Source organism: Bos indicus x Bos taurus, chromosome 4 (assembly GCF_003369695.1).
Source record: "Bos indicus x Bos taurus breed Angus x Brahman F1 hybrid chromosome 4, Bos_hybrid_MaternalHap_v2.0, whole genome shotgun sequence".
NCBI lineage: Eukaryota > Metazoa > Chordata > Mammalia > Artiodactyla > Bovidae > Bos > Bos indicus x Bos taurus.
In genome coordinates this window covers 31,806,037-31,827,048 of record NC_040079.1, presented here as the reverse complement: position 1 = coordinate 31,827,048, position 21,012 = coordinate 31,806,037, and the positions used below count along the sequence as shown (strand labels likewise).

Genomic DNA, 21,012 nt, shown 5'->3' with positions numbered 1-21,012 from the left:
TTTGCAACCCCATAGACTGTAACCTACCCTGGCTCCCCTGACCATGGAATTCTCCAGGCAAGAATACTGGAGTGGGTGGCCGTTTCCTTCTCCTGGGGATCCTTCTGACCCAGGAATTGAACCTGGATTTCCTGCATTGTAGGCAGATTCTTAATCGTTTGAGCCACCAGGGAAGCCCCTATTTTCGTTTACTTTTACTTTATTTTTCTGTTTCAGTCTTGAAGACTTGGTTGGATTTAGATCCGACTCTATTTGCTTCCTGCTCCCTTGCACTCTATTTAAGACACGTTAAAAAAAATATGGAGAGAAAGGTAAGAACCCACCATAAATATGTCAAACTGATTCTTTTCCTTAATCAATGGTAAGTTCATTTTCATTTAATGAATAACAGATATGTTTGTTCTGGTTTTTGTCGTTTTTAAAATTATCTTTTCCTATGAATCTGTTTCTATTTTTTATGTTGTTCTTCAGATATTTAGGAAGACTTTAGTTTTTGTTTCATGGTTATATTTATAATATTATTATGTATCTCTCTTGGTTTCCAATTTTCCTAGACAATTTCCTAGACAATTTTACTGTCAGTTTTCTACTAGGAAAAATTGATAAAATTATGAGGTTTCCTTTTTGTCTCCTCTGCTCTGCATTTCCTCTCCTATTCAATTTTAGGGGAAAAAAAATTACTTTTCTCAGTGTTCACCTTCACATGTTAAATATTTTTATACTTTGACATTTGGTATGTCAGATTTACTTTTTATTATTTTACTCCCAGCTACACCAGAGGAAGCAATTTCTGCTACTTACCTTCTCTTCCTTTCTGTCCCAAATTTATGTCCCAAATAATTGTCTCATATCTGTGTTGTCAGAGCATATAATATCAACACTCCATTCTGTCATCCTAATTCCTAAATTTCTTTTTCTACAGTAAATATATTTTGTCAATATTCTCTGCCATCAAGGATGGGAAATTTTTCCTTACTCCTCTTGGTTATTTTGGCTGGTCTAATAATTAAATGGACAGGAGGCAGATTAACAGGGGAAAGAAATAATTTTGTATGTACAGAAGTTCATACAAATATAGACTCAAATAAGTGACCAAAGCAGGCAGCTTTTATACCTTTTGGACAAAGAAACAATAAATTTGTGAAGAATTGAAAAGAGGAAGAAGTTTGGATTTGAGGTAGTAAATTGGTAAAGAAGTAACACATTTTGTGTATACAGCCTTCTTGGCCCTGAACTTCCTTTGTATCTCTGGAGATCAGGATGTCTCTTTGCCTTCTGGTTCAGAGAAGTTTCCTTTCACAGGGGAGATTTATTTCCTACTTTCAAGGGAGCAAAAGAGAGTCAGAAGGTCCTCCTCACACCAGCTGTTTCTTGAGTGACTTTAATTCAAAATAATCAGCATGTCCAAGTGGCATATTTGGGGGCATCCTGCCCTGACCTCCATTGCTGCTAATCCGTATGTAATGTTTACCCCTGTCATTTATTGTTTGGCAGATTTAATCCTTTAGCCACTTCTTTTTTTCCCCTATAGGTTATTATCAAATCTCATCTGAATTTATGCTGGTTCATTATATGTGTCAGGAATTTCTGATGTTCAGCAGTGATTCAGTTATACATATGCCAAGCACATATAATTTGGACATAGAAACTGCTATTAAAATATTGAATGAAGAAATGGATATATGAATAGTAAAATAAAGTTCAAATGATAAAAGTTATTCACAATCCATCCTGGATAATCTAGACCTAACTGCTCACAAACTATCTGCTTATATTTTTGCATCAGTTTAAAAAAATCATGGCACTTTCCCTTCCAAAGCTTCCTAATGCCTTTTTTAATTCTCTTGTCTTGTTCAGACTTTACTAAAAGTAGTTCTTTGATCAGAACTAACTGTTCTTCAGTCTACAGGAAATAACTTGCCTCAGCCTGGATACCTGTCATTTTAATATTCGCCATTTACCTAATTTGTGAACATAGGTTCAGTGGTAAAGAATCCGCCTGTCAATGCAGGAGATGTGGGTTCGAGTGCTGGGTTGTGAAGATCCCCTGGAGAAGGAAATGGCAACCCACTCCAGTATTGCCTGGGAAATCCCATGGACAGAGGAGCCTGCCAGGCTACAGTCCATGGGGTTGCAAAGAGTCGGACACCACTTAGCAACTAAACAACAACAAAACTGTGAACATACTATTCTTTCCTGCTTCTACTTCTTTCTCTTTAATAAACTGTTAAACTGTTAAAAAAAATTCTGTAGTTTTAGTACGTGTTCAATCATTCCTTCATTCATGCCATCTCAGTTAATTTGAGGCTTTAGCTTTTAACATTATTAGCACCAGTCTTTATATTTATCCATATTATAGGGGCCTTTGTCATCTTTTATACAGGCCCTTTTAATATATGAGCTCGTTAAAGAGATCACTGTGAAGCCCAGGAATTTCTTGCAGTGCCTCACCCTTTCCTTTCTCAGTCAAATTTGTTTGCCTGGTTAGAATTTTCTATCCTATAATCTTCCCTCCTTCTTGTGGACAACTGAATCACTGTCATCTGGAAACTTTATAAATTCTAATTCCTCTTATTTCCTTTCTGAAAAATACAATTTTTGTTTTCCTTAGTGTAAATCTATGGTAACACAATTTATATATGATGTATTTTATATATAAAAATTAAGAATCAAGTAACAGTGTTAATAATAGATGTTATACAATATATAAAAATGTAGGTCATGTTTATTTTACCAATTATATTTGAGTACATTGATTCCATAGTAACAGCATGTTTTCTTTGATAATTTCAAAGCTTAATTAGGAAAAATCTTAGATGAAAAATATCTTCTTAGCTAGGATTGAAGAATAAGGATCTTAAGTTTATTTTTTAAATGAATATCTACTGTTAAATTTCTACATTGCTATGTACTCACTGAAGAGGTTATAATAGTTATGTTCTCTGAATTCTTTTTTATTACCAATTCATTTTTATGCAAAATAAATCCTCCATAAATATGTTCAAAAATACTCTGAATGGCTTTTCTATTTGTTTTCTTCTATTTAACCCTACCTGGCTTTAGCCTGAGGGCCAAAAAGGTAATCGTAGTCAAAATAGAAGTTTAAAATCAATTCAGAACTGGTTTGTAACTTCCCTGATACCAAGGGCTTTGCAAATCTATAACTCATTCAGCTCTTGGAAGCTGAGTTAATTATGGCAAATCACACTAATTAAATTATTTACAAGGTCTTTATTAAAAACAAATCTATTATGTTTAGCAATGCATTGTGGATTTGCCTTGAGACTCCCAGCTGTCTTTCCCGACAAATTTCGTAGTTAGACATTTAGTTTAAGTGAGAACCTTAAGCATATGGTGAAGCTGCAGGTTTCCCTGGCTGCTGTTTAGGTCCCCAGGCCTTCAATTCAATTCAGATTTATTGAACACCCGTTTTGTTCAAATCCCATGTGTTATATTCTCTGTCCTCAGAGTTTCCAAATAACAGCTGATGTAAGAAATGTACATAAATGATTATAATTCAAGGCAAACAAAAAATACATCATCAGAAAATAAAAGAGAAAAACAGATGGGCTCTGACAGGGTTAGAACTTCATAGAAATGAAGAGCGAAGATTTAGGCTGGGTCTTAAAAGAGCAGAACCTCTGCTCTGCAGGCAGAAATCGGGAGTGGCACTGAGGGCCTTTGAGACAGGTCACAGAGTGAGTACGACCCAGAGGGAAGAATGTACAGAGCCTGATCAGAGAGCAAGCAAGTTGAGCTAGGGGAGCCGGGGAAGACTTGAGGGGCATGGCAACCCTCGGGTCTCCACTGCAGTGCTTGGTAAGAATTTGGTTTGGCTATTTGGTTGAGTTGCTTGAATTACTGAACAAAGCAATTACAGTACAATCGAACTTGCTGGGATCGAACTTGCTGGGTACAGGGATAGCTCTGAGCTTGCCTCTGCTTTGGGCCACTTGAGCAGGGGCTACTCTAGTGCAGTCACTGAATGACATCTCTTGCTCCAGTATGGGAATGGAGAGGGCAGTGATTCCACATAAGAGCTTGGGTGCACACACACACACACCCTCAGTCACAGTCCTGGGAGCCCTCCAGCACGTGGGCCAGCCTGACTGTGTTAAAACTGTAGCTCTGCCCCTAGTAGCCATGCAAACCTGGGCAATTTACTTAGCCCCCTAAGTCTTGCTTCCTCCTTAAAAGTCTTCCTTCCTCCTACATTGCAGGAATGTTGTAAGGATTTGTTGTTATTTAGTCACTAAGATGTGACCGGCTTTTTATGACCCCATAGACTGTAGCCCGTCAGGCTCCTCTGTCCATGGGATTTCCCAGGCAAGAATACTGGAGTGGGTTGCCATTTCCTTCTCCAGGGGATCTTCACAACCCAGCACTCGAACCCACATCTCCTGCATTGCAGGCAGATTCTTTACCATCTGAGCCAGAATACAGAATTTGAAAGCAAATTCCTGAGTAGCCTTCTTGTGTGACTCTCCTCCCACTAGGTGGCGCTGTTTTCCGCGCAGTTTCCACTTCCGCTTGCTTTGTTGAAACTGACCTCCGTTTAGAAAATGGCCTTTATTCAATCAATAGCGACTTGGTATCTGTGAGCCACAGGCTTCCTTCAACTCCTTGGAGGTGTTATGTCTCAAAGTGTATACATAAACAGCGCTTCAAGGAAAGAGTCTCACTAGATAGTGGAAAGCTGAAGGAAGGCTATCAGTTGTTGAGAAAAAAGGCTCCGTTAATTTCCTAACTCTTTGGATTCAAAACCAGAATGTTGTGAACAATTTCGTTAACAAGTAACATCACCACTTTACTATTTGACGACCTATGGCATTGCTAGAGTGTGAGTGTGGAGGCAGGACATGATAATTCAACTGTGTGGTTATAAAAAAGTCAATCTCCAACACCTAGTCTCAACACCAGAAGAAGATTCTGCTCAACTTAAGTCCTAAAACTGTGTTTTTGTTATTAATATCTTTATAATTTTTAAATGTTTTTGGTTCTAAAGAACTTGTGAGCTTCACTACACATAAAATAAGTTTTGGGGAACTCTTTCGGTAAAGTTGTATACATCAAATTATGAATATAACTTGCTACTTAAATTATTTAATAAATTACTTTATAAACTGAAAATTTTCTTTTATTGCTGTTTAAATCTAGTTGTGAATACAACATATATGTTTCATCAGATCAGATCAGATCAGTCGCTCAGTCGTGTCTGACTCTTTGCGACCCCATGAATCGCAGCACGCCAGGCCTCCCTGTCTATCACCAACTCCCAGAGTTCACTGAGACTCATGTCCATCGAGTCAGTGATGCCATCCAGCCATCTCATCCTCTGTCGTCCCCTTCTCCTCTTGCCCCGAATCCCTCCCAGCATCAGAGTCTTTTCCCATGAGTCAACTCTTCGCATGAGGTGGCCAAAGTACTGGAGTTTCAGCTTTAGCATCATTCCTTCCAAAGAAATCCCAGGGCTGATCTCCTTCAGAATGGACTGGTTGGATCTCCTTGCAGTCCAAGGGACTCTCAAGAGTCTTCTCCAACACCACAGTTCAAAAGCATCAATTCTTCGGCGCTCAGCCTTCTTCACAGTCCAACTCTCACATTCATACATGACCACAGGAAAAACCATAGCCTTGACTAGACAAACCTTTGTTGGCAAAGTAATGTCTCTGCTTTTGCATATGCTATCTAGGTTGGTCATAACTTTCCTTCCAAGGAGTAAGTGTCTTTTAATTTCATGGCTGCAGTTTCATAGTTCCTGTCTTTTTCTCAATCCCATGTCTGACAGATTTGAAGGGAAAAATACGAGACTTTGTGGGTATTTTTCAAAAGATTACTGCAGACCATTTAAGATGAATGACATTTTTAAGTAAAGCAAATGGATTAACAAACTGTAAAGAGCCTTTTGACTGCTCCTGCCAGTCAGTCTGGGCAATGCTGAGGTGTATGTTGTGCTGCTGGTGCTCCAGGTCCATTTGCAAACAGAGCACCTCCTATTCATTTGGAACAAAATCTACATCTCCATTTTAGTGGTGAAATATCTGCAAAATGAGAAAAGGGAGGATAAATTGTGAAATCAGATCAGGGCATTGTCCTGCCTGGAATGCTCCTGTAGCTTCCTCTTGCCGGGGCAGTTCTCAGACCCAGATGCTTGCAGGATAGACTCATTCCCCAGCATTTGAAGCTTACATCTTTGTGGAAGGAAGGATGAGAGACTAGGCTATATTAGACTATTCAAAGGGAGTGTATGTTCAAAATGTTCAGACCCTACACACAGCCTTTGAGATTCTAGTGAATAATACCACATACACTAGTTCACCCCAGAGAGAAAGCCCTTTCTCATCTCCACTGCCCTAGAAGAAGAAATAAAATGCTGAATTCCCCTAGTTCAGTATATAACATCCTACATATTATGACTCCTGCCTAAGTCTCCTGCTCGTCTACTGCAGGCTTCCTTCCCACTGCATTCTGTGACCAGCAATTACCCATCAGTTCAGTTCAGTAACTCAGTCGTGTCCAATTCTTTTCGATCCCATGAATTGCAGCACGCCAGACCTCCCTGTCCATCGAGGTGATTCACAATTACCCCCATGTATGCATTTTCCTTTAGATCAATGTGCATTTTTTTTTTCTGCCTTGAATACTTGTCCCTTCTTTAGATTATTAAAAAAAAAAATCCTCATCCTTCAAGTCTTGAGCCTTTATCTTCTCTGTGACACACTCTTGTCCTCTCCTGGAAGCTAATTATCACCTTCTTTTGGTCATCTCTTTATCTACTCCATTAACTGATACTAAAAATGGCCTTGTTTAATATTATCAGTGTACCAGGCACATAATAGCAAATAAACCCATGCCTAGTGAATAAATGAGTGTAGCGCTGTTCAAAGAGGATACATGTCATCTAGGTTACTCAGAAATAATAACTTAGGACTGTGAAAGAAATCAATGTAAATCTTATTTAAAAATTAATTAGCCTTTTAAAATCTGATTTAGATAGAAGACAAAGAGATGGCACACATCACAAACAAAAATACTTTAGCAGAATCTGAAACTTTAAAAGTAAAATATTCAGGCTATAGAAGATGAAATGATAGCATTGCAGATTCTTAAAAGAGAAATTCAAGCTCGTGTAGTTCCAGGCCTAATTTCAATATTTCAGCTGAGAAAAAGAGGATCCCAAGAAGTAAGAGACTGACCCATTTCAAAGAATCTCAGAACTTTCCTTTCTGATAATCTGATAGCACAGGAAGCGATATGGAAAGTGAGTTCTCAGGACAAGCTGGAAGTAAGGGCCGTGAAGCACAGCAAAATTCTAAGAAGCCTAGGAAATCCTCTCGCATGGCAGTCACCATGGCACAGTCCTGATGTTCACCTCGACCACTTGCTTCTCCTGTGTTTGATGATTTTTCTACCAAAGTATAATACAACAGTTTTCAATTCTACTTCAGTTTCTGCTTTTTGACATCCTTTTAATCCTCAAGTAGCTGCTGATATAAACTTTAAAAGAACTGATTTTAATAGATCAATGGCCCTTTTTCACAAAGTGAGACAAACAAAATGAGCTGAGAGATTTTTCTCAGAGAGAAACAGCCTAAGTAAAGAAAGTAATGTCCCTAAATTTAAGGAAATTGTATGTGGGTCGTAAAAGCCCCTAGACATAAGAATCTTGTGTCTTTATTCTTTATACTGAGAAGAAGGACAGAGGGGGGAAAAGATGGAAAACCTCTGAAATGCAGTCAGTTAGGGAGATGATTCTGGAATAGAAGACAAACCGACAGTTTGCTGAGTCCCATGATCAGTTCTTAGTCCTCATCTTACTTGGCCTGGCAACAGAATTTGATACAGTTAATTGCTCTCTCCTGCTGCAAATATTTTTCTTCCCCTAGCTTGCATTCTGTTCTATCCTGAGACTTTGGTTAGCACAAGGCTAATCCCTTGAATGCCTGTATTTTTATGCCTTTGTGTATTCATTTGGTGAATTTATCCAACCTCATGGCTTTATGTATCACCAATTTGTTTTTCCAGCTCAGACTCCCCTGCCTAAATGTGGACTCACATTCACCTGCCCCCTTAACCTTTCCTCTTGCTTGGATTTTAACAGGTACTTCATGCTTTACATGATCCACGCTGAACTCCTGTTCTTCCTCTTTAAACTGCTCTTTTGGGGACCTTTTCCATCTCAGTTGATGGCAACCCTATCCTTCCGGTAGTTTAGGCTCCATCTTTCTCCACCTCGTACATCTGACATCAAATCTAAGACAAAAATCTGTAAATTTTACCTTCAAACAGAGCAAAATACCTTTATATTAGCTGGTGAAATGTTATGCTCTTTCCTGTATCCTGTGCTCAATCGCTCAGCTGCATTCAACTCTTTGCAACTCCATGGACTGGCAGGCTCTTCTGTCCATGGGATTTCCCAGGCAGGAATACTGGAGTGGGTTGCCATGTCCTTCTCCAGGAGATTTTCCTGACTCCAGGGATCAAACCCATGTCTCCTGCATCTCCTGCATTGCAGCCAGATTCTTTACCACTGAGCCATCTGGGAAGCCCTCCTGTATCCTGAGTACCCAGAAAAGAAAGCCCCTAGAAAGTATTCACTTACCTGACACTGGATGGTCCAGATCTTCAGGATTGGCGAATTACCCAGACATTCCAAACTGCATCCAAATATTTTCACCAAACCTCAAAACTCAACTTGATTTTAACATTTTTGAATTATAGCCCCAGTGAAGGAAATGTGAAAATGTGCCTTATTTGTATTGTAATTGCATATTAAATCCTGAAATCAAGTTACAGCTAAGCTGCATATAATGTATGGTAGTAGACATTCCATTTTGGAAAAATCGGAGTGTTTTATTCTTGGATTGACACTATTTACTGGAGGTAAATCTAAGTCTAGCAGAAATAATCACATTTTTCTAGTTTCCTGAAAGAATCACTAAGCTTAACTTTTATATTGAAATTGTTTGAACAAAATGGTAAGTCAATTTTGATATGTAAAACATAAAAGATCTGAATGCAAATGGGGTATTAATGTATCTCTTAATGGTAATGAATTTATGTCGAAATTTTAAATTTTTAACATGGTAAATTTTATTCATCAAATTCTTATAATTTTTCCATAACAGGTAATGTCAAAATGCTTTTTCATAATTAGCTATTAATTAGGGAAACATCATACACTAGCAACTTCAAAAAAAATCAAAACATAACAACAAGTGTGATTCTTTTGAGAAAGAACAGGATACTGAATTTTCAACAATTCAAATTTTACTTTGGTTGTCAATATGAAGCTCTGTTATACAGTCTTGATTATGATTATGTTCAATTGATATAAAAAGATACTAAGAATAGTGAGAGTCTCCTTGCCTTAAGTCACTATCAATTTAGGATATGTAAGAGGTTAGAATGGCACCCCACTCCAGTACTCTTGCCTGGAAAATCCCATGGACAGAGGAGCCTGGTAGGTTGCAGTCCATGGGGTCGCTAAGAGTCGGACACGACTGAGCGACTTCACTTTCACTTTTCACTTTCATGCATTGGAGAAGGAAATGGCAACCCACTCCAGTGTTCTTGCCTGGAGAATCCCAGGGACGGGGGAGCCTGGTGGCTGCCATCTATGGGGTCACACAGAGTCGGACACGACTGAAGTTACAGCATAGCATAGCAAGAGGTTAGAATCAGAAAAGCTTAGAAGAAAAGGACTCCAAATACTTTGATTTTCCATTAATGTAAAACTGATCTCTCTTTGTAAAACTCAAATGTGTATCTGTATGAGTCTTTTGTTCTCTGACCCTCTCTTCTGTAGCCTACTTATGTCTTATCTCTCTTACCAAATTTGGGCCTCTTTTCCACTTATTTTCCTCTGCAAGATGGTAAACTTGTTCAGGACTAGAGCTGTGTGTCCCACCCATCTTGGTGTGCATGCTTTGAGTGGCCCAGCACCGCCTTCTGCATATACTAAAATGTCTGCATTTATAGCACAGACGACCGAATGGGACAGTTGCCTTATGTTCATTTTATATCCCAGAAGCATGATACTGTCAGTACATACTGTGTCTGTACAGTGATTACTATTTTTCAAGGAATTTCCATAATTATGCTCTTGTTTTATTCTCATAGCGGTGGGGAGTAGTGAGAGCAGTGTTTACACAGGTGGGAACTAAAGCACAAGCATTTCAGTGATCTGCCTTAATTCACAAAGATACGGACAGATCTGAGGCTAAAATAGAGATTCCCTGCCTTATTTTAATTTAGAGTTCTTTCTCTTCGATGCACTTGAAATGTCTCTCGTGATGTTGAAAATTAAGAGCTTTGTTCTAAAAAAAAAGAAAGAAAGATCAAATCGCTTTCTTAAAATTCAGCTGAAGTTTTAACTGAATCAGCCTTTAGTTAAGTGAGACAGGAAGTAACTGCTAACCCGGTGTTAGACAGTAATAAGTCACCAGTGTTTGGCAGAACATTTAGCACATGTTTGATGTGTGCTTTCTACGTGGCAAACTCTTTACCAGACACTGTTGATGAAGTGGTAAGTATAACTGAGAGCCAGTACAGAATACTCCCGCTTTTTGCCCATCATTAGTTCAGTGTGCTGTCCACAGCACTATCTTACTAAAAACTACCTTCTCGTCACTTACCTTTGTCCCTCCGCGTGGAAACAAAATGACAGTGATGTCAACAATGCAGGTTCTCCCAGGGGCCTGTGACATCAGTGCTACTGATGAAAGGCAATGCTAATACATTTGACTCAGGTTTAGTTGTTTCTCAGTCTGGGGGAAAAAAACAACAACAATAGAAAGCACAACAAATGCAAACAACCAATTATCAAAGTACTAGGAAGCACACTAAAATAAAAAGCATACTTTTCTCACATTTTTCTCCTCTGTTTTATACCCAACTGAAATAAAAGGTGCATTTGTTTTTTAATAACAGCCCCCAAGACCAAACTAATGAACACGTGTAGAAAGGGAGGAAGGAGGAGAAGAAAATCTGAACTATCCTAAAGTAAAAATTAAACCAAGTGAGGTACACAGTACCACTCACTAAATTACAAAATAAAAGAGCAGAACAAAGGAGCGTTCTCCAAGATGTGTGGACAACCCCATTTTGCTCAGGAGGCAAAGATAAAGCTGTGCTCTGATAGGCTTTTATGAATAAGGGGATGTATTGAAAGGGAATATGGTAATGGCCTTGTGGGGTAGATGGCATTATATGGCTTATCATAGCAAGAGTGGTATGTTAAAAGTCACAGTCGAAGGCCCACAAGCCCTGCACCTGTTTTCAGGAACACAGAGTACCTGTGGGCAAGTGAGAAGTGTGGCAGCAGTTCGTGTGTTAAACAAGAAGGCCAGGAAGCCACCTAACTCCCTGGGAGTTCACCGTGCAGTGCTGCCCAAACCTCCCGGCCCCCGAGTTCCAGGGACAGTCTCTTTAATAATGTGTTACAACCATTTCCACCTAAGCCTCCTGGTGTCAGTTGCTAGAATTAGCATCTTGACACAGGACATGCATTTCTTGCTATATATAGATAGAAAGGACACGTATTTGGATGTTGGTATCATTGTATGTACCTTCTCAGAACAATGATAATATTCAGTAGCCCTTCACTGCCTGATCATAGCCCTCACTGAAACTCACCCTAATCTACAAAACAGGGGTGCAAGGTTCTTTGTTTCCATTTGAGAAAACCAGCAGGAAAAGTCAATTTCCAAAACAAGCAAATGTGGAAGTGATTATTACCATTATGAAAAGCTCATTTTCTTAAGTACTTGAATTACTCAAAGCCTGCTTATTACCATTATGAAAAGCTCATTTTCTTAAATACTTGAATTACTCAAAGCCTGCTTTACTGTGTGGGTATAGATGATTAGCTACTTGAGGAATAAATCTCGTAAAAATGGTGAGTGCCAAGGTCATTGTGTTATTATTTGTTATTATTATGGTTTTGATTATTATTACCCCCATATTACAGATGAATAAACTGAATCTCAGAGCCTTTAAATAGCAAACGTAAGGTGACGGAGTAAGTGGTAAGGCAAGACTTGTTCATAGATCTGTGTCATCAGTAGCATATTTTCATTGATTTGATACACTCTGTTTTTTTCTATTATATTAAGCATTATTTTTAATATTGTGCAACATAACTAGATCCACAGTAATCATTATATAAATGCATAAAATGGGCATAAATTTATTCATATAAGAGCAGAAAAGTCCCTGAAATGTACCAAATCACATTTTTAAATGTTGAGTATAGATTTTTCTTATCCTTGATATAAATTTTTAAGTATCGTAAGTTAAGAAAAGGTCAATAAAAAGAGTTTCACAATGCTGCTTGCTTTTTATAAGAATGCTTCATTGAAAAATTCCAAATCAGATTAATAACTATAAAACATGCATAGTATTCTAGCCTTCAACCTTGATTATTTCAAGACATGGTAATAATGGCATAAATACAAAATATTTCATGGGGTTTGTTCCAAGGCTGACAGAAATATAGCCTTTTTTTTTTAATCACAAAGAGAAGGTAGAACCTCTGATTTCACATTTACGGTTTCCCACATTTTGAAATAAACCTGATAAATCCACTACAGTCCATGTGTTTATTCCTTAACATTAAGTACAGAGTGACACATGGAAAAATCAGATACAAAGAAAAACCAATGCATATAGTACTCCCCGAAGCCTAGGGAGTAGAGAGTTCCAGGAAAAAAGGGAGGGAGTAAGAGCAGTAAGTCCAATAGAGGGCCTGAAAAATAAGAACCAAAAAGTGTCCATCAACCTTAGACACTAGCAGGTCAATGAGACCCTTGAGACGAGTTGTTTTAGTCGAGTGGTGGGGACAGAAGCCAGATGGCTTTGTGAGTGCTGACAGTGACTGAGTTAATCCAAGGATACCCATGTCAAAACAAACTTAAGGCAGATTATTTTCATTAGAAAATCAGTGAAACCCTAAGCTTTATTTTTTTAATAGAAAACAAACAACTCTTCCTGATTAAAATAATTTTCTGCTTGCTTTACCTCTGCTGCTCACTTTATATGTTTTATAACTTGACATTAAAATTTTTGGTCAGATTAGATGTCATTGCATATCATATCCCCATCTGTGTATCAGACTGGCAGCTTTGAAATGCAAATCAAATCAAAACCAGTAGATTCCTACAACAAGAAGATTGTATTTAATGAGATTTGACATGAGTCTGAAAGATGAAGAATGAGAAATAATGTGTGTTAAAACTGACTAAAAGTGGACTGGAGTCTGCAGACACAGAGAGTCACAGGTTTGTTTCCTGAACCACTGATTTTAAAATATTTTTAAATTTTACTTAGCTGGTTTTGCTTTGTTCCTTCATCAAGGACCCTGGGTTGGCAGGTCGTTTGTTTTCATGAGAGCTCTTTGAACCAATGAGGATCTGGATAATCTTATTATACCTCTGTGGCCGTGTGCTTCTTGTGATGAGGGTCCAGAGAAGTGGTGGGTAACGCTTCACTGCGTGCCAGGAATCGCTCATGTTTCAGTTGTACAAGGTCAGAGCTTAATTTAGCCACCAACTGGGTACTTAATTTTAGATACACAGAGGAACACATTGGCTCCAGGGCACTTCCTCTGATTTAGGAAGGCAAGGCCCTGGATAAGAATGACAAGACGATCATTCCAAAAGGTGAGATTATGAAATATTCGGTCTGTACCTGATCAACTAGCTTCAGTAGTTTAGTATTAGGAATATGTTGAAGAGATGGAAACATATTGTGATCACTTCTCCTTACCTTCTTTCTGATTGATCACTTGTGGGTTTGCTTGTCAATGGCGTTTTTAATTATAGAATAAAGCCAGGGTTGTTTTGTTTGTTTACAGAATAGTAACTCAATTGCATAATTATTAAACTTGATAAAAAATAGTATCATGAGTAAAGCAGATCAAGAATGAATATGCTTATAAGTATCAATGTATACACTGTGGAGTGTCTTTGCTAGCTTTGGTTTCTGAGAAAAAATTAAATGATTTTTGTGAATAATTAAACTTCTCTCAAGGCTTTTTAAAATCACTTATAACAAAAAAATGAATTAAATTTAAAAAATTTATATTCAGATTAAAAATTCCTTTAAATTCTTTTAGTCAGATGGAAAACAAAGGGACTCAGTAGAATTGTAAATTCACTTCTGGAAGTTCAATCATAGCGTCTGGAGGCTGGAAAGTCCTTAGAACTTGTCTGAGACCATCACTCATCTGGTTCTTCAGTGAACAGATAATTTCTAAGGAACATTCTACATCTAAAATAAAATGGTTCCTAGGAAACAGCAGCAGTGTGCACAGAGAACACTTTGTTTAACACATTTTTTGCTGAGAACATTGTATAATTGTCATAAAATATCGTAATTCTACACTTTGTTGTTTTTAATGGGAATACCTTGTTTTGAAATGAAAATATACCTAAAATATTTATAGTTTTACTAGAGTTGTTTGGTAGTTTGCTAGTTGCTTGCTTAAACTCATTAGAAAATTTTTTCTGAGGCTTATGAATATTTGGGTTATAGGAATATGATCCTTTGGTATTAATTCCCAGTAGCTGAGTTATCAGTTACAGTACAAGGGTCAAGCTGTGTGACCTCTAATGTCAGACACCTCAGTTCACATCTACATCATCTCCATCACTCAGCAGATATTCAGGCTTGGACAAATTACCTAACCATTGTGTGCCTCAGTTTCCTCATCTGTAAAATGGGAGTTATAATCTATTTAGCATACTTAGCGTAATGCATGTCACAGATAGGCACTTAATAGATGTTACCTATAATAATTATTAAATTTGATAAAACAAATATTTATTGAGGACTTCCTGTGTGCTTAACTCTCTGCTAAACCATTGAAGGAAGGGCAGATATTGGTGTTGTTTCTGGGGAGAATGCATTATTTAAAGGCAGCAAACTTCTTAGGGCATGGATCCTATTGTCTGATGTCTAGCAGTGTGCCTGAAATATAGCAGATATTGAATATATTTGAATAAGCAAATAGGATGGTCTGAAATTCCTAAGAAAAATTAATAATAATTATTGAGAACTAGTGAGTCAGTGTTCCTCATTTGCTTTTTTTGTCTCAGTGGAGAAAGAGAACGTAGTAGATACAATGTATCTGTATTTCAATAAGATATTTGACAGCATCTCTTGACGACGGTCTTGTTATCAAAAAGGAGACATTAATACTAGATGTGGTGTCTTTGGGAGGATTTGTAAATGGATAAACAGCCTTTCTTGAAGAGTGCTAAATAATAGATCAACGTCAACCTGAAGGTCTCTGTCCCACGCCAGTTTCTTTTCAACATTTATCATTACTAATGAAGCAGGTAGACACAGAAGACTTGCAAATAGAACACTGATACTTGGAGGATAGAAAATGCATTTTCTTTTAGCTGACTGAAATAAAGGTCAAATCCAAAAGAAAGAAGTAAATGTAATAGGACTAAATAAAGAGTCTTGCACAGAATTGTGCAGCAATAATGTGGATGGAAAAAGTGACATGTAGAATTTAGGGCAACAGGAATCCAAATCAAGTCTGTAACATGAGAGCCCCAAATTCATCTGAACATGGGTTAAATTAACACCTCTTCAGTGTCCAGCAAAAGGGAAGTGGTCACAGTCACTTAATGTTGTGTTGGTGTGACTGTAGCTGTTGTGTTGCCTTCAGAGTCCATGGTCCACAGCTGCTTTTTGAAAGAGATGGATAAATGAGTGTGTTTACAGGAAAGCCATCAACATGGTGGAGGGAGGTAAACTGTTCACGGGAGGAACAGTTGTCCAGACCTGGGCGGAGAAGGCTCAGTGCAGACTGACAGCCTTCCTGAGGCCTCTCATGTGGCAGAGAACAAATATTTTCTCAGCGTGCCTCTGAAAAATAGAACTAGGAGTATAGAATACTGATTTGAGGAGATGGATTCTAGTTCAATATATTTTCTAATTGTTAAAGCTGGCCAAAGATGAAGGGTTGTGTGGGGTATAGTAATCTGCCTGCTACTTTGCTTTTCAAGCTGAGGCTGGACAATTTCTAGACAGCATCTGTAAATGGAATTTACAAGTGGGGCTTACCTAATGGTCTTCAGCTCTGAAGTCTGGTGATTCTAGAGAAAAGAAAAGACAGAAGAAAGTGAAGTCGCTTAATCGTGTCTGATTTTTGCGACTCCATGGACTGTAACCTATCAGGCTCCTCATGAGAGCCTGATGGGATTTTCCAGGCAAGAATACTGGAGTGGGTTGCCATTTCCCTCTCTAGGGGATTTTCCTGACCCAGGGATCAAACCCAGGTCTTCTGCATTGCAGGCAGACACTTTACCATCTAAGCCACCAGGGAAGCCCCGGAAACAAAATAATGAGTGTGCCAGAGAACCTGTTTAAGATAAGGATTAGAGCTCAAACCACCAGACAATCTTTAGAATTCGACTTCCTTGTTCCAGAGGGGTTCAGTCACAGAATAATAACAGGTAACAGGTAATGTTTCATGACTACTTGCTACATGTCAGACACAGCTAATAAGGCAGCTAAGCCAGGAAGGCAAATTCAACTACTGTCTCCAGCAGAAAGAAACCAAAAGCCTGTATATGATTTCAAAATAACATATGAAGAAATGCAATGACTCGTTTGTGTTTTGAATAGAAAAGGATTTGATGAGCACCAAACAGACCACAGTCCCTGAGGTCACAAAAATCGGACATGACTGGGCATCCGAGCATGCATGGGCGCAAACAAGAACGTCTGCCCTGATCAGTGAAACCTTTCAGGAATAAATATTTTCAGAGAGAGAATATATGCGTATGTATATATGTATTTGGGCTTCCCTGGTGGCTCAGTGGTAAAAGAATCTGCCTGCAATGAAGAAGATGCAGGTTCCATCCCTGGATCAGGAAGATCCCCCGAAGGAAGAAATGACAACTCACTCCATTATTCTTGCCTGGGAAATCCCATGGACAGAGGAACCTGTCAGGCTATAGTCCATGGGGTTGCAAAGAGTCAGACACAATTTATTGACTAAACAACAATAACAATATATGTTTTTGTATATGTACAAGTACATATATGCGTATATATGAACATTTTTTATTAAGGTCTAAAGATATTATTTTTATTGTTATTGTGGCTAATAATGTAATCAGAAGATTTTACTCACCCTACACCTCAACTGTGTAATAAAATTGTATAAATAGAGTGCAGCTATTTTATAATCTGTAACTGGCTTCACTGTCCCCAGGAGCTGCCACTCACTGATTAGTGCAAAATAAATTTGGTCTCATGCAGATGGCACAATAACTTAGGTGATGAAACCTTTGCTTGGATGACTCATGTACATGGATCAGTCTTTCAGACTTCTGCTCCTTCTTCTCTACTAAGTATTAAGTGAAGTGAAAGTGGCTCAGTCATGTCCAACTCTTTGCGACCCCATGGACTATACAGTCCATGGAATTCTCCAGGCCAGAATAATAGAGTGGTTAGCCTTTCCCTTCTCCAGGGGATCTTTCCAACCCAGGGATCAAACCCAGATCTCCCTCATCGTGTGGATCCTCCTTCTCTGCTTTACTATAAATGAGGGCAATTTTCTCTCTTCTCGACCTCACAAAGTCTGGCCTACCAGGAAGTGACCTATCTTACCACCTGTAAGGGTCACCCTGTGAACCAGATACCAGCCTGTTTTCTGGAAGACTTTGTAAGATTTGGCTCGATAAAGTCAGTCTTAGTTCCCTCAAAGTGTCTGGTCATATCTGATTACATGAACCTCATTCTCTTATATGATACCTTATCTATAGTATTAAATATTCTTCAAGGATATGACTGTTAATAGCTGTATAGTTTTCCATAGCTTGACTGCACAATAATATCTTCTACAAATTCCCTCTCGTTGGACATTTTATATTATTTCTAATGATTTGGCTGTTCAACTACGCCTGCGATGAACATTTTCACATACAAATCTTTTTCCACATCTCTGAATCTCTCTTAGAATTACAGATAAAAGGGTGAGTCTTTAAAAGGATCAAGGTATCATGCCAGCTTGTGATAAGGACACATCTATGAATAATTTGCCTCTTCACAGGCCATACCTGCTCTATTCTTATCCATTCTCTGTTTATATTTCTCTGGAAATCCACATAATTGTAAACCTATAGCTCCCTCCTACTCTGCATCACTTTCAAAAGGTAGTATGCCATCTTCTTCCATCTGTCACAATTGAAATTGCCTTGGAAATCAATATTACAGAGTAAAATTGTCTAATGTTGTAATATGGAACTAGAGATAAAACCAGTATGACAGGCTTTATCATAGTGTATTCACCTATAAATTAAGCCTAAGTTAGTGCAGTCCTGAAATTGGAAGTGAACTTGGCAAAAACATATGTGTGACATGGAGAAAAAACACAAGCTTAATCTATCCTTTGGCTAATTTTAAGAGTGTGTATTTGATCATTCCATTTTTTACTCATTCAGCAAATACATAGTGAATTCTTACTACATACCAGATATCATATTTAGTGTCTAGAGAAAAATATATCTATTTTGGCTTTTTATGTCATTTCTAAAATGTTGAAGGCATTTTGTTGCTGTTCAGTCATTGAGTTGTGTCTGACTCTTTGGCAACCCCATGGACTGTAGCCTACCCAGCACGGCCAGCGTATTCTTTACCACTAGGGAAACCCTGAAGACATTTTAAGGCAACATAAAAGTAGCTTTCATCTGGACTAAGGGGTGTGTGTGTGTGTGTGTGTGTTTTATCAGAACTAGCTGTGCTGTTAAGAAAAATGCTGTTTGGACTGGTCTATGTCTCCTTGTCATCCATAGGATTTCTCTCTAAAAGACAAATATTTTGAAGAGGGAATGGCTGTAACTTATTATTTGTAGATAGAAGTTACTTGTGTCTGTGTGTTAGAAACTAATTCTGACAGTTTTACCTCCTCCTGAAATCTCTTGGGGACTCATTGACTCTGTTGCTGAAATGAGCCTAATAAAGCTGATTTGCCACTTTGTACTACAGGATTCTGAAGAAGCAAACGTGTAGCTACCAAATAAAAAACAAAACTGTTGCAACATTTTATTTATTTTTATTTCTGTATGTCTTCAGAGTTACACAAGTGAATGGTCAAAGTGCAGAAAAATGAAAATGAGTATTGTTTTGCATACACTAACTGTGAAATCTTCACAAAACCAAAATGTGAAAATGCCTTTTAACTAAAGCTACTCTTCTCATAGGACGAATCCTGATGATTCTCTCTGGAATCTCCAGTAGATGATTTTCTCTGGGACCATAGCAGTTTCAAGGTAAAAGAAAACGTCCTCAGAGTATCAGCACTGCCCCTACCCACTGCCCCCACGCCCCTGTTTCAAACAGCAGAACCTCAGAGCATTTGGAACTGGGCTAGCCCTGTATAAAAAAAGAAACAAATTTTACTGTATTGCCCTTTTCTTATCCCCTCCTGTTACCTCCCACTAGATTCAGTCTTAATGAAAGTGAAAGTGTTAGTTGCTCAGTTGTGTCCAACTCTTTGCAACCCCATGGTCAGCAGCCTGCCAGGCTTCTCTGTCCATGGAATACTCCAGGCAAGAATACTGGATAACTTGCCATTCCCTTCTTTAGGAGATCTTCCAGATCCAAGAATCAAACTCAGGTCTCCTGCTTTGCAGGCAGATTTTCTTTACTGTCTGAGCCATCAGGGAAGCCACCAAGATTCAGTCTTAGATCGTTTACCATCTTCCCCATCCCATTCAACCCTCAGCAACTATTCCAAGATATCCTGGTTCTACACTGGGGGCCAGTATGGTGCTCCTGGCGCTTTAAAAGGGGAAACTGGAAGATGGAACAATAAGCCACAAAGGACAGAATTGCTCAGTGATGTAACAGAATTGCACTGATGTGACAGGTGCTGGGGCAGGGTGATATTTATGAACCTTCCTTGCATCATGGAAGCACCTGTCTACTCTGGGAACTCTTAAGGCCAGCCCTGTTTAGGACCCACAGAGATGGTTTCAGTTTTTTATGCCCCAGACAGAGCATGTGAGTGAGGGGTGAAGACTTAATGTAATTGGAAACAAGCCAACCAGACAGTTCACAGGGGACAAAGTTATGTTGGCTCTGGTCCCAGTAAAAGGAAAATACCTTGAGCCCATGTTCTGGGAGCTCCCATGGTTCAGGGGAAGGCCTGAGAGGCCTCACAAACTTATCAACAGTAGAGGAGAAGCCTGTTTTGAGGATTGAGGGTGGTTTAGAGAATTCAGTGCCAAGAGGCATCATATACCCATGTTCACCTGTGCCTCATATCCTGTACCATTGTCCCAACCCCCGGCCACTTCAGGCAGGCACCAAATGGAATGTTGATCCAATTTTTTAGACAGGAATGTTTAGACTCCAAGAAAAGAACACAGAGTGAAAGCAAGTTTAGGACACCACAGCCCCCCTAAGCAACACAGAGCCTTATTGCACAGAGTCGACGATAAAGATTCATGTGTCCCTAGAAGCTATGTTTTATTTTTGGAAGTTATTGTCATCAAGAGCTGGCTGACAAGATCAGAGTGCTTTCTTTTAAGGACAACAGACTGTGGGTTTTTTCCCTGCAGCTCTGGAAAGACATTAAAATGAAGGTACCATTCTCTGTCCAGACTCTACTTATCAGCTCTGTGACAATGGGTGGGCCTCTTAACCTCAGGAAGTCTAAGTTTTCACTTTTGCATGATGAATCTCTAATACCTAGAAAGTAGAACTGGAGGATTTAAAGCAAGGCAGCATAGGCAAAGTGCTTTACATGGAGCTGGAAATAAAGCAAGCCCTCACTATTATTATAACCACTATTTTTATGATTACCAAAGTTATTCTTTCCCACTATCTAAATCTAGGATTTCACTCAGTCCATTCTGAAAGTAAACTAATAATTCCTGGTCTCTGAATAATGCATTTGGAAATCCTTAATTTAGTAGTTCTTTAACTGAGACACAAGAATGGGCTTCAGAGAACCCCATAAATGCCCTACAATTTTATGCAAAC

At 38.6% G+C, this 21,012-nt stretch overlaps 1 protein-coding gene across 4 annotated transcripts in view; it reads left to right on the top strand.

The window, feature by feature from the left end:
• The first annotated feature begins 202 nt into the window (after positions 1-202).
• The window catches only part of ASB15 (ankyrin repeat and SOCS box containing 15), a 46,014-nt gene continuing 25,204 nt past the window's right edge, over positions 203-21,012 (top strand). Inside the window, exons 1-2 of one of the 4 annotated variants that reach the window (XM_027539113.1) lie at positions 203-311; positions 19,227-19,295. Coding sequence is in view for 2 of the 4 variants with exons in the window: in XM_027539114.1 (XP_027394915.1) it covers positions 13,638-13,661 (24 nt within the window). In the remaining 2 variants the exon portion in view is untranslated. Of the gene's footprint in view, positions 312-12,605; positions 13,662-19,226; positions 19,296-21,012 lie in introns of those variants that run through there. The other 3 variants (XM_027539112.1, XM_027539114.1, XM_027539111.1) reach the window with 3 other exon arrangements.